Source organism: Prunus persica, chromosome G8 (genome assembly GCF_000346465.2).
Source record: "Prunus persica cultivar Lovell chromosome G8, Prunus_persica_NCBIv2, whole genome shotgun sequence".
Classification (NCBI taxonomy): domain Eukaryota; kingdom Viridiplantae; phylum Streptophyta; class Magnoliopsida; order Rosales; family Rosaceae; genus Prunus; species Prunus persica.
Genome location: NC_034016.1, coordinates 19,494,888 through 19,508,027, shown reverse-complemented (window position 1 = coordinate 19,508,027; position 13,140 = coordinate 19,494,888). Strand labels below are relative to the sequence as shown.

At 36.5% G+C, this 13,140-nt stretch overlaps 4 protein-coding genes and 1 pseudogene across 4 annotated transcripts; all 5 read right to left on the bottom strand.

Annotated features, from left to right (window-relative positions):
• LOC18768007 (glutathione transferase GST 23) lies at positions 524-1,598 on the bottom strand. Its single transcript, XM_007200364.2, has 2 exons — positions 1,197-1,598; positions 524-1,026 (listed from the first exon to the last, which is right to left on the bottom strand). The coding sequence occupies exons 1-2, from the start codon at positions 1,506-1,508 to the stop codon at positions 664-666; spliced, it is 675 nt and encodes a 224-aa protein (XP_007200426.1). The 5' UTR covers positions 1,509-1,598; the 3' UTR covers positions 524-663.
• On the bottom strand, positions 1,999-3,049 carry LOC18768411 (probable glutathione S-transferase). Its single transcript, XM_007199966.2, has 2 exons — positions 2,713-3,049; positions 1,999-2,621 (listed from the first exon to the last, which is right to left on the bottom strand). Exons 1-2 carry the CDS (start codon positions 3,019-3,021, stop codon positions 2,262-2,264), a joined length of 669 nt encoding a protein of 222 aa, XP_007200028.2. The 5' UTR covers positions 3,022-3,049; the 3' UTR covers positions 1,999-2,261.
• LOC109946266 lies at positions 3,837-5,091 on the bottom strand (annotated as a pseudogene).
• Positions 8,559-9,830, bottom strand: LOC18766418 (probable glutathione S-transferase). The gene is made up of 2 exons (XM_007200077.2): positions 9,501-9,830; positions 8,559-9,410 (listed from the first exon to the last, which is right to left on the bottom strand). The coding sequence occupies exons 1-2, from the start codon at positions 9,807-9,809 to the stop codon at positions 9,051-9,053; spliced, it is 669 nt and encodes a 222-aa protein (XP_007200139.1). The 5' UTR covers positions 9,810-9,830; the 3' UTR covers positions 8,559-9,050.
• On the bottom strand, positions 10,649-11,863 carry LOC18766412 (probable glutathione S-transferase). Its single transcript, XM_007201451.2, has 2 exons — positions 11,529-11,863; positions 10,649-11,185 (listed from the first exon to the last, which is right to left on the bottom strand). The coding sequence occupies exons 1-2, from the start codon at positions 11,835-11,837 to the stop codon at positions 10,826-10,828; spliced, it is 669 nt and encodes a 222-aa protein (XP_007201513.1). The 5' UTR covers positions 11,838-11,863; the 3' UTR covers positions 10,649-10,825.

Below are 13,140 nucleotides of genomic sequence, written 5' to 3'. Positions count from 1 at the left end.
CACCGATCATACAAAGATAGGATTTCCTACAGGTATCCCAACAAGGTCATCACGATACATGCATCCCTAAATTGAACTTCTTATCTTTTGTTTTATCCGTTCTAATTTAAGATATGGTAAACATCATTTAATCAATTAAAGAACCACATAGCAATGGCTAATAATAAATCAAAGAGAAAACAAGGGGCTTTCTGCTACCTTTGAATCAAAGCTTCTTAGTAATGATATCCGAATAATTTAGTATGCCACTTGACCTTAATGAATGCTGTTATCAGATGCTTATGGGTTTGCTGTTGTGTGATAGAGTGGATTAGGGTGTATTCGGGGTATTTTTGGTAATTAAATAGGGTGTACTTAGTTAATTTTATATTTTAATTTAAATATTAGGGTATACTTAGATCATAAAGTGTACTCAGTTAATTTTAGAGTTCGTTTAGCAGCACTCTATATTTAATGTACCATTACAATGATGGTGCTCTAGTATAAGGCCGAGAAGGTCAACAGTAAGTGAAAAGAAAAAAAAAATTCCGAAAGTGATAGCTCTTTTTTATTGGTGATTATTAATTAAGTAAAATACAGAAACAACAGTATATCAACTAATATAACATGAAAGCATGCCATTATATAACAAATCCTACACCAGCAGGTACTAGCATGTTTTGTTTATGCATCTGCTGCAGAAGCAACAAATGTTGCTCTTCGGCCTTTGAAGTAGGTCAACATTGCACTGCGATCTGGAAGGCTCTCTTTGATTGTGGGAAACTCCTTGAAGCTTTGCATCCATGCCTTCAACTGAGGAAAGCTGTCATCTTCCAGCACCTTAACCCCAGCTGCTTCCTCCAGGACTTCCAGCCACCAAGCTATCCACCCGAATGCCAAATCAGCCAATCCAATCTCGTCGCCGCCGAAGAACTTCTTGTTTCCCAGGCCATGCTCTTCCAAGATTCCAAGACTTTCCTGCGCTTCTTTGATTGCTTTCACTTGTTCTTCTCCAGTCACAAAAAAGAAGCCCAAAAAAGCTCGGTTCTGCGTTACACAAAACAAATGAGTTAGTTCGCGTTCATGTATAAACATGCTATGTTGTTAGATAGTCGATATCACAAACATATATATTTAAATATTCATATAAAAATTCATTCATGGATCCAATTATTTTGACAACATAACGTGTCAAACTGTTGAGAGTGATTGATTACCTTCTCCTCTCCAAATTTTGCCCAGAACCGAGCTTCGGCTCGTTGGTGGTGGTCTTTTGGAAGCAGGGGGTTTTGTGGCCATGCCTCTTCAATGTACTCAAGAATGACAATGGACTCTGCAATTGGTTTCCCATCATGAACAAGCACAGGAACTTTCTTATGCACTGGATTATACTTCAGAAGCTGATCACTCTTGTTGAATAACACATCCTCTTCTACATACTCATATTCCACACCCTTGAGTTTTAGTGCCCATATAACCCTGTAAACATATGGACTAGGCCAAGCTCCTAGTAATTTCACTTCTGCCATTTTTGTTATGTTGTGCTCTGGGTTTGTAGATGTATTTATACCCAACCAGCCAACTTGGTTACCTGCTTGAGCTACAAGTACACGGTTTGAAGGATTGGTGGCGAAATTGGTTTTTTCATGACACTTTATAAAGTATGATATCCTTAGGTGTTTGGGTCAAGATTGAAGACTGAAAAAGATATGACCTCCTTTACTGGTGGGGGGGTGCATGGGCGGACCTACGTGGGGCCCGGGCCGGGCACTACTCGATTTATTTTGTGAATTCCCTCTCTCTCTATTATTTGTTGCATTGCATTTACTTTTTGTTGTTTTGTTGTTTTTATTTTTATATAAGATTTTATTTATGTATAATATATATAAAAATGTATTTAAGGGTAATGTTCATTATGTTTGTTGACTATGTATATTTTTCTATATTTATAATGAAATTCAATTGTACCATCAAGTTTTTAATATAAGTTTGTCACAAGAACAAATCCAGACCAAACTATGCATAAAATATGGGATTCTATAACTTCTATTAGTGATAAGTTGATACATATAATATCATTGTTTAGAGGCTATATTACCCATTTAATCATCATTTGCCTCGTGATCTGTGAATTGAAAATAAACTATCTAAATTCAATGGGTCAAAACCCATTTTAGGCCGTGGCTATGAGCGAGCCGGCCCATTGCCGAATCCTAAAAGTTTAGAAGCTTATTACATTTATTTATCTTTGAACTTTTATTCTTATGGGGTTCGTGTGGATATCAAGAAGTTGCTGTCTTGACATGCACCTCCCTTCGTTCTTTCATATAGGCTAACTGGCGGCTCTTATCGGGATGATTTTCTTTAATCACGGGAACTTCCTTGAAATTTTTAATCCATGCCTGCAAGCGAGGGAAGCGATTGACTTCCAGCACTTGTACACCAGCTCCTTCTTCCATGACCTCAAGCCAGAATGTTATCAATCCGAAGGCTAAGTCTGTCATTCCAATCTCGTCACCGTTGAAAAACTTGTTTTCCTCAAGGCTATGCTGTTCCAAGATTGTCATAATTTCTTGGGCGTCTTTTACTGCTTTTGCTTGCTCATCTCCAATTTTCCTAAAGAACGCAAGAAGGTTTGGCTTCTTAACTTACACAAAAGAACCAGTCAGTGAAAAAGTAACATTTCAAATGAATCTAAGAGAACAAGCCAAAAGATTAGGGAGATTTGATTACCTTGTCATCTAAGAACTTCATCCAAAACCGAGCCATGGCCCTTGCATAAGGGTCGTTTGGTAGCAGAGGGTTCTGAGGCCACGTCTCTTCAATGTACTCAAGAATAACAGTGGACTCTGCAATTATTTTTCCACCATGAAAAAACACTGGAACCATCTTATGCACTGGGTTACTCTGAAGAAGCAAGTCACTCTTATTGAATATGTCTTCTTCTACATATTCATATTCGACACCCTTGAGTTTCAGAGCCCACATAACCCTGTAAGGATATGGACTTGCCCAGAACCCTAGTACCTTGACTTCCTCCATATTGGTTTATTTTGTGTTCATCTTCTTACTCTGGTGGGTATATATATATACCTGATTGAGTGCAATTCAAACCTGCTTGGGCTCCAAGATATCAGTAGAGGTTAGGTGGAGATTACTAATTATAATTTGCCGTATTGTTTGACCAAGTAATAATAATTCATATAAATTAACTACTTAGTGTTCAAATCCTGTAATTTTCAGAACTTCTTTAGGGTGGGTGACTTTTCATTATTATTCATATAATATATGATGCGACTTATAAGTTTGATAACTTTCCTCCGATTTGTTCTAAGGACTAAGATTTTCTATATTTTCTGATGTATCTCTCTAGTAAGTATTGATATATTTAAATGGACGATTACAATTGTGGGGTATCTCTCAACTTTTGTTAATTAAAGTATATGTACGTAAGTGATAATGTCACAAGAACAAATCCAGACCAAACAATGCATAAAATAGTAAGTTTTTATTGGGATTCGATAACTTCTGTTAGTGATGAGCTGATACATAATATCATTGTTTAGAGGCTATATTACCCCTTCAATCATCATTTGCCTCGTGATCTGTGGATCGAAAATAAACTATCTAAATTCAATGGGTCAAAACCCATTTTAGGCCGTGGCTATGAGCTAGCCGGCCCATTGCCGAATCCTAAAATCATGTGTCCGATGGTAGAATTCTATAATGAGGGCCTTAATTAAGGCTGTCCTATCTCTTGATTATTGGATCAAATTAATTAATTAAACGGTTAAGAAATAATACCTCATTTAAGGGCCTTAGATAAGACCCTCACTATGGAATGACTTTACTTGTATCTATGATGTTGTTGTGGCAGTAAACTTCTCTCTTACGGATTTAAAATAGGCCAGCAGTCCATCATGTTCAGGAAGGTTCTCTTTGATCACAGGGACATCTCTAAAGTTTTTTATCCAAGTCTGCAACTGAGGAAACATATATGAACAAATGAAACCAGGCCCAATTCAATATTTTTGTTTGGTGTTTTTTTTTTCCTTATACATTAATAGAATCTTTATGTTGCTAAACATGATATTAAAAGACTAAATTTACTCTTCGCTAGGTTTTTACAATGGCTTTGTGACTATTTATCAAAAGAAAAAAAAATACAAATATATGTGCATGAAAGATTATATTAAATGTTTCGTCTTATGCCTTAGAATTTTGCAAAATCTGCATCAAATTTATTCGCCAAATAATGTGATATATTTCATTTAAACATAAACTAGTCTCTTGGTATATGCTCACGCATGTGTCAATTGGTTTTATTTATTTATTTATTTTGATAATATTTATTCAGTCCTGATCTCTTGGACTACATGAGTCCAAGAGATTTGTGGTCACTCACTGTTGGATGTAAATTCAACGGTTCACCCTCTTTTTAAGAAACTTTTTTTGAACAATTAAATTAATATCCAACGGTAGGTGACCACAATCTCTTGGACTCCTGTGGTCCAAGAGATCGGGACTGTATATTTATTTTTATTTTTAGAATTAAGAAAAGATAATATGGGTAGTTATGTTCTATAAAAGTAGAACTTATTAACTGATTTTATTTTTAATTTTAATTTTTTAAAATATGAAAAAATGTGAATTTACCATATTATCCTAATTTAATTAATAATTTTAATTTTTAAAGTTTGAATTAACCAAAGGCATTTTCTGGTATTTTGAATGTTTCACCATTCTCTGCCTTTTGTTTTATATATAGATTAAGTCATGTGAAAAACTTTAAATGTCTCACCTTGTCCTCTCCAAACTTAATCCAAAACAGAGCCATGGTCCTCTCATAAGGATCATTTGAAAGCAATCGATTCTGTGGCCAAACCTCCTCAATGTATTCAAGAATAACAGTGGACTCTAATATTGGTTTTCCGCCATGAACGAGCATTGGGATCTTCTTATGAACTGGGTTGTACTGTAAAAGATGATCACTCTTGTTCACAAGATTTTCTTCCACATATTCATACTTAACACCCTTTAGTTTTAGAGCCATATGACTCTGTAGCAAAAGAGACTAGGCCATGCTTGTAATGACCCAAACCTAAAATTCATATTTAATTAGTAATTTATTATGCAGAAAGACAATTTTGCCCTTTGACTAACTTATGAACTCAAAGTTGACTTTTTGACCGAAAAGAAATTTGATAATTCCACATACACCGTTGCGTAGAGCACGACGACACGAGTTCATAGACACGAAGTAAGCTCGAATCGGAGTTTTAACGAAGAAAATACGATTAAAATATCAGAGGGGCAAAATGGTAAATTGAAAAATCAGATTTTATAAAACCTGTTTCTCTCTCTCTCTTTCTTCCCCATCAGTTTCTCTCTCCTCTCTCTCTATCTCTCTCCCGCGCGACGTCCGTCGCCTCCTTCCCTTCCGATCAGCCCAGCCACCACCACAGGCCACCCCGACCTACGACGCCGGTACCGACGGGACCGCCTCGCCCTCGCCGTCAAGACCCGACCGTTCTCCGCCCATGAGCTGACCGGAGTTGGCCGGAAAAAGGAGAAAACCGCCGATTTTCGGGCTAAACTTCCAACCTTTCGTTCTCCTTCAATTCTCCTCCAAATCTTTCGAGTAAGGTATGAATTCTCACCTATTTTTCGTGCTCTAGCTGATGGTTGGATAGGTTTTCATCAATTTTAGCCGTAGATTACCCAGTTTGTGAATTGAATTTCGGCCGACTTTTGGCCTCGGTGTTCGGCCACTTCCGGTCAGTTTTTGGGGTTAGTCCAAGAATAAAAGTGGTTCCAAATATGGTGTTATACCTAGGATAGGAGTTTGGAGCCTTGGTTTTGAGATTTTTTGGCGATGCGTTATCGCTTTGGACACCCATCGCTGCCGGCGCGTGCGGCGGCGCGTGGGCGAGTGTGGTGCAGTGACACTATGTTCTGATGCAATCCTTAGGTCGTCACGAGCGCATAGGAATTCGCGGATCTCAATTTGGATACCGTTTGAGTCTCGAACGGATTTTCCATATTGTGCGATTATCGGGTTCAATACTGTTGAGCCGTTGGATCGTAATCAATTTTAGATATGTTGTTCCAGATAATTTTAGAAACATGTAGGATTCGACGGATTGTGAATCGGAGTCCCGGATACTCCGAAAACGCGAACCATAGGGCGAGGGTTTAGAAATTATGTGATTACAGGATTGTGATCAATCCGATCGTCCGATTGACACAAATACCCTCGGGACATGTGTCCTAAATATATTGGACCTTCTAGCGGCATCCGGATCATATTGTACCCGTGGGGTTCCGGATTGACTTGTTGGACTTTAGCACTTTTTGAGTCCCAAGATACCTCTAAACTATCCCACGTGGAAGGAAAGCTATTATGGGCATAGGGATCACTTTAAATTGACGCACGTACTTTTAGGAGCCGGGGGTAGGATTTTTAATTTAATACTATATTGTATTAATAGAATATTATGGCCATTGACTCAGGCACCCGGGCACCAGTTGACCCGCAGGAGGGACCTTTAAGAGGTCCAGCGAGCTCAAACTATCAGTGAGTGGACTCTTTGTTTTAATAAATGACTTTAAGCAGTTCAGTTTCAGTTATCAGCTGTTTTATTATGTAAAATATTTTATGTGGCATGCTGCCGAGTGAAATGTCCTTTAAAGCATATAGGAACCGGTATTCTTGTTCATTATCAGATAAATGGCAGCAGAATTTGAAAGGTTACAGAAAGTTAATTATTCACAAGATTTTCTTCAGAAACCTTATATTTTCTTAAATCACCTTGTACCCAGTTATTAAATGTTGCCTTCGGTTTAGTCAGCATGCTTGACAGTTGCCCCACGAGTTCCTTGGTACTCGAACTCATGTGGAGCGAGTAATGAAGATAAAGGTGGACTACGGTTCCCTGAATCCTGCGAGTTGCGGCTCGGACTGACTTCGTGTCACTGAGACCTGCGAGTATGTGTCACCCATGGTGATGCAAGGAATTGACGGATATAAGGAATTGACGGAAATAAGGGTACACCTAGGTGATGGTTTAAACTGTTTTCAAATGTATATAATTATATACATGCATTGATTTCAGAAATAAAGAAAATAAGCTAGTTTGTATAACTGTTTTTACAGTGGGGTTAGTATGTTCATATGATATTTTCTAAACTTTGCTTTTGGGTCCACTCACCTTTATTGTTGTTTTGCGCCCCCAGGCAGTAGACGTGCACAGGAATCCACCACCGGGCCACTTCCCATCTTCCGCTCCTTTCTTCTTATGTAGGATTTTGTTTGTAAAAAGATTCACTCTTTTGTAAATTCTCAGTAGTCGCTCTGATGTTTTGCCCTAGACTGAGCTTTGAACTCTTGGCATGTGTATATATATGTATGCTGGCAGTTGGTTGTATATATATACTTGTTATGACAGGTGTAAAGATTTTGGTATGGAGCCAGATACAAGGGAAACTCTGCCGATTTTTCGGTAGAAGTTAACCTTGTTATTTTTATCATGTTTTGTATAGAAGGGCAAATAGGTCATTTGTGCCCGACATTCGCCAGATGTCGGACATGCACAGGGTCTGACTCGGATTTCAAAGCGGAATTTGGATCGGGTCCTGTCAATGCTCCTAGTAGCTTCACTTCCATTCTTGTAAAGATGTGTTTTTTCTTTTTTTCTAACGTGCTCCCACAAATGGATTACCTTTGTTTGTCTTTATATTATTTAAACTTACTTAATTGAACTGGCATATACAATGAATAATGCTATCAAGTTTGTCACTTTTCTGTTTGTTTGCCAAGAAAATTTTCAAGTAGAAATTTGTGTATTGGAGTTAGGGGAGGCCCTCGGTACAAGCATGTATGGCAGCTTTCTAGGGCCCTCAAATTGGGAGGTTCCTATATTATTTATAAAAAAATATATATTATATAAATATTATGTTAGCCCTAAATCAATTATTGAAAATATAAATAAATAAATAAAACTTACCTAATCATTCTATTCAAAATTAAAAAAAGTAAACTCAATAAAGACCCACTCATTGTAAATTAAAAAATTAAAAATTGCCCAATTACTCAATTCAAAATCAAAAAGAGAAAACTCAATAAAGACCTTTTTTTATATAAAACTTAGCTTAAATCAATTAACCTAGTTGAATCAATTAGGAAACTGAAAAATACAATGGTAGAAAAATTTGATTGTGTTAATTGATACTTTTGAATCAAAAAATGCAAGACGAGTGACATTTAAGTCATGTTTTGATGCATGTTATAAAATTATTGTGTAAATTACATATTGATTGTTTCTTTTATGTTACAATTGTGAATTTGAGTTCATAAAATATTTTTTTAACTTACTAAAAAAAAAAACACATAAATATACATATAAAGTAAAAGGTTATATTTAGAATGTTCGCCTAGGGCTCCAAAACGTAGTACTACTAAGCAGAGCACCATTGGTGTTCTTGGGCCACACTCAAAATTTCTTGAAAACATGTACCAATTGGTCAAAAGGTCTCAAAATTGCTTGAAAAGTCATGTCAATTGGTCAAAAGGTGGCCAAGAAGAAAAATGTGACATCCCGTTTAATATTCCAAAAGGAAATTTCAAGAAATGGAAGAAGTGAAGCTGTTTGGAACTTGGCCTAGTCCATATGGTTACGGAGTGATATGGGCTCAGCTCAAGGGTGTGAAATATGAATACATAAAAGAGGACTTGGCTAACAAGAGTGAATTGGTTTTACAATACAAATTCACAATTTGACAACAAACAAAGCTAGCCGCACAACCCATCATGTATTCACTTACAGAACCTGATCTCCTTCCAGTCCATGATTTGAAAGAAAGGACGCTCCATTCTACAGCACAAGGTAATAAAACACAACTTAAAGAAAACAAATCACAAGATCTTCAATAGGACGGTTGTCCAGCAGAGATGACAGCAGAACCCCAGACAAAGAAGATGAGTGAGGAGCAAAACACTGTGCAGCATAATGTAGAAGCTTATTACATTTATTTATCTTTGAACTTTTTTTCTTATTGGGTTCATGTGGATGTCAAGAAGTTGCTGTCTTGACATGCACCTCCCTTCGTTCTTTCATATAGGCTAACAGGCGGCTCTTATCAGGATGATTTTCTTTAATCACAGGAACTTCTTTGAAATTTTTAATCCATGCCTGCAAGCGAGGGAAGCGATTGACTTCCAGCACTTGTACACCAGCTGCTTCTTCCATGACCTCAAGCCAGAATGTTATCAATCCGAAGACTAAGTCTGTCATTCCAATCTCGTCACCGTTGAAAAACTTGTTTTCCCCAAGGCTATGCTGTTCCAAGATTGTCATAATTTCTTGGGCGTCTTTTACTGCTTTTGCTTGCTCATCTCCAATTTTCCTAAAGAACGCAAGAAGGTTTGGCTTCTAACTTACACAAAAGAACCAGTCAGTGAAAAAGTAACATTTCAAATGAATCTAAGAGAACAAGCCAAAAGATTAGGGAAATTTGATTACCTTGTCATCTAAGAACTTCATCCAAAACCGAGCCACAGCCCTTGCATAAGGGTCGTTTGGTAGCAGAGGGTTCTGAGGCCACGTCTCTTCAATGTACTCAAGAATAACAGTGGACTCTGCAATTATTTTTCCACCATGAAAAAACACTGGAACCTTCTTATGCACTGGATTACTCTGAAGAAGCAAATCACTTTTATTGTATATGTCTTCTTCTATATATTCATATTTGACACCCTTGAGTTTCAGAGCCCATATAACCCTGTGAGGATATGGACTTGTCCAGAACCCTAGTACCTTTACTTCCTCCATATTCGTCTAGTTTGTGTTCATCTTCTTACTCTGGTGGGTATATATAGGTATATACCTGATTGAGTGCAGTTCAAAGTTTCAAACCTGCTTTGGCTCTCAGTCGAGGTTAGGTAGAGACTACTAATTATAATTTGCCGTCTTGTTTGACCAAGTAATAATATTTCATATAAATTTACTACTTAGTTTTCAAGTCCTGTAATTTGGATGTGTGTTGATGTTGAATTGGCTAGAATGATGTAGGTGTTCCAAGAATTGTTTTTACCATCTCATTCATTTTCGCCACTTAAAATTAATTTTTAGGTTGTTTCCTGCTGATTTTATATATATATATATATATATATATAAATTTCTGTTCAAAGACTAATTGTACGGCAATTGGATTGATTATAAGTTTGATTTTTGTGTTCTTTTCTTAGTTAATGTTTAACAAGGTGATAAGAAAATTGTAAATATATATATATATATATATTTAGATAAGGGTAAATTGGAAAATAAAAGATAGTTTTTCTGATACATTAATGACATTGTTTTAGTGTAAGTTAAGTGACACATGTCATAAGGAAAAGAGATAAAGTCAACAAGATAAAGTTAGAAAGAAGATTGTTAGCATTCCTTAATATACCCCACCAATGTAAACCCTTGAGCTACAAGTACATGGTTTTAACTTTTAAGGATTGGTTTAGAGTTTAGGTGTTTGGGTCAAGATTGAAGATTGAAAAAATATGACATCCCTTACATGGGTAGGGTACCTCTCAACTTTTGTTAAGACTCGGAAGTGTGCCCCTCTAAGTGTATGCAAGTTAGTGATAATGTCACAAGAAGAAATCCAGAACAAACCATGCATAAAATAATAAGTTTTTATTGAGATTTTTCTCACCCATCTAAAATTATTCAGCATTTGCCTCGTGATTCATGGATCGAAAAGAAACGATCTAAACCCAATTGGTCAAAGCCCATTTTGGTCGGCTATGTATGAGCGGACCTGCCCATTGCCGAATCCTAAAATCACTATGTATCTATGTTCTTGCTGATGCAGTAAACTTCTCTCTTAGGGATTTGAAATAGGCCAGCAATGCATCATGTTCAGGAAGGTTATCTTTGATCACAGGGACATCTCTGAAGTTTTTGATCCAAGTCTGCAAGTGAGGAAACAGATTCGGCTCTAGCAACTTGACACCAGCTGCTTCTTCCATCTCTCCTAGCCAACCAGCTAGCCATCCAAATGTCAGGTCTGCCAACCCAATTGTGTCTCCTCCAAAAAACTTCTTCTCCCCAAGCCCATGTTCTTCTATTGTTTTCAACACTTCTTGCGTTTCTCTTTTTGCCTTCTCCTGTTCTTCACCAACCGATTGAAAATATGCCCTAAAAATTGCAGTCTGCAAGGCCCAATGCAACAGATATGAATAAATCAAACCAGGCCCAATTCAATATTTTGTTTGGTGTTTTGTTTTTCTTATTGGAATATTTATGTTGCTAAACATGATATTAAAAGACTAAATTTACTCTTCGCTAGGTTTATTTTATAGTGGCTTTGTGACTACTTATCAAAAGGCAAAAAAATCCAAATAAATGTGCATTAAACATTATTAAAATTTAAATGTTTCGTCTTAGGCCTTCTAATTTTGCAAAATCAGTAACAAATTTGTTCGTCAAATAATGTGATATGTTTTATTTAGACAAAAATAAAGTCATGTAAGCAAATTTAAATGTCTCACATACCTTGTCCTCTCCAAATTTAATCCAAAACCGAGCCATGGCCCTCTCATAAGGATCATCTGAAAGCAATGGATTATGTGCCCAAACTTCCTCAATGTATTCAAGAATAACAATAGACTCTGAAATTGGTTTTCCGCCATGAACGAGCACCGGAATCTTCTTATGAACTGGGTTATACTGTAAAAGACGATCGCTCTTGTTCATGAGATTTTCTTCCACATATTCATACTTAACACCCTTTAGCTTTAGAGCCCATATGACTCTGTAGCAAAAGGGACTAGGCCATGTTCCTAGTAGCTTCACCTCTTCCATTTTCTGTGAAGATGTGTTTTTTCTTTCTTTCTAACTTGCTCCAACCAAAGGGTTAGCTTTGTTTGTCTTTATAAGCTTTTGGTTCAAAGGTTAGGTCAAAAGTTAATTTATGTATAATAAAAAATAAAAATAAAAAAGAATGGCCATTTCGTATACTTTTCTGTTTGTTTGCCAAGAAATTGACAAGTTGAAATGCGTGTATATGATCCAAAATTGGAGTTACACTAGGCATAGCACCAATGGTGTTCTTGGGGCACACTCAAAACTACTTGAAAAGTGATGTCAATTGGTCAAAAGGTGGCCAAGAATTAAAATGAAACATCCCGTTTAATATTCCAAAAGGAAATTTCAAAGCTTTTTTTCCCAGAATATAATATATACCGCGTATGGTATGGTTGATTGAATTGGATTGGATATATTAGGATAAGATTGGATTTTAAGTAGTTATTTGGTGCAATAAACATCAAGTTGAGATTGTAAGACTGGAACAAATATAGCAAATTTTTTTTTAAAAAATACATAAAATAAAATAAAATAATGAATACAATTCTCAATGAGAGTTGGCCCCAAAATCCCCTGCTTCCAGATGACCCTCATGAGAGAGCCTTAGCGCAGTTTTGGACCAAGTTCATAGACGAAAAGGTGATTTTATATATTTTTACATCATCCGAATTCATAGTCTGACAACAAATAAAGCTAGCCCCACAATCCAGCATATATTCACTTAGAGCATCCACAATGATGCTCTCTATTTCTTAGCTAAAATTTGGCTAAAAATATAAGAAAGCTATTTTAGGAGCTCTCTAAAAAATTTCAACTCCAACCATACTTCATAATTTAGAGAGTCATGCAAAGGACCCACTAGTGTAGTGGTTTGGAGTATTTACTCACTCAGGCAAGGTCCTGGGTTCGAGTCCTAGTATCCGTGTTGTGTGTGTGAGTTTAATATGCTATCGCCCCTTTCAATAGGAAAGGACCTCAAAAAAAAAAAAAAAATTAGAGAGTCATAAATGCTATAACTCTTTTTTGATTGGTTCATCTCTATTATAAAATAAAATAAAAAATATTTAGCATTAAATAAAGATTTGAAATACTCATTAAATAAAGCAGCATTAAATTATAGGGGGCCACTATGAGTCCTTTCTCTCTCCTCATATTTAGAAGCTCCTAAAGGACTCCCTATTTTAGGAGGTGAATAGGGAGCGTGATTGGAGTTGCATTTTTACGATTCTTCCCTAAAATTTGTTTAAGGAGGTGGTTTAGGGAGCCCATTGTGGATGCTCTTACAGAACGTGATCTCCTT

Coding starts and splice junctions, on each gene's coding strand:
- LOC18768007 (XM_007200364.2), bottom strand. CDS start 1,508: ATGGCAGAAGTGAAATTACTAGGAGCTTGGCCTAGTCCATATGTTTAC. Junction 1,027..1,196: donor CAAAATTTGGAGAGGAGAAG/GTAATCAATCAC, acceptor TGTGTAACGCAG/AACCGAGCTTTTTTGGGCTT.
- LOC18768411 (XM_007199966.2), bottom strand. CDS start 3,021: ATGGAGGAAGTCAAGGTACTAGGGTTCTGGGCAAGTCCATATCCTTAC. Junction 2,622..2,712: donor TGAAGTTCTTAGATGACAAG/GTAATCAAATCT, acceptor GTGTAAGTTAAG/AAGCCAAACCTTCTTGCGTT.
- LOC18766418 (XM_007200077.2), bottom strand. CDS start 9,809: ATGGAGGAAGTAAAGGTACTAGGGTTCTGGACAAGTCCATATCCTCAC. Junction 9,411..9,500: donor TGAAGTTCTTAGATGACAAG/GTAATCAAATTT, acceptor TGTGTAAGTTAG/AAGCCAAACCTTCTTGCGTT.
- LOC18766412 (XM_007201451.2), bottom strand. CDS start 11,837: ATGGAAGAGGTGAAGCTACTAGGAACATGGCCTAGTCCCTTTTGCTAC. Junction 11,186..11,528: donor TTAAATTTGGAGAGGACAAG/GTATGTGAGACA, acceptor TGGGCCTTGCAG/ACTGCAATTTTTAGGGCATA.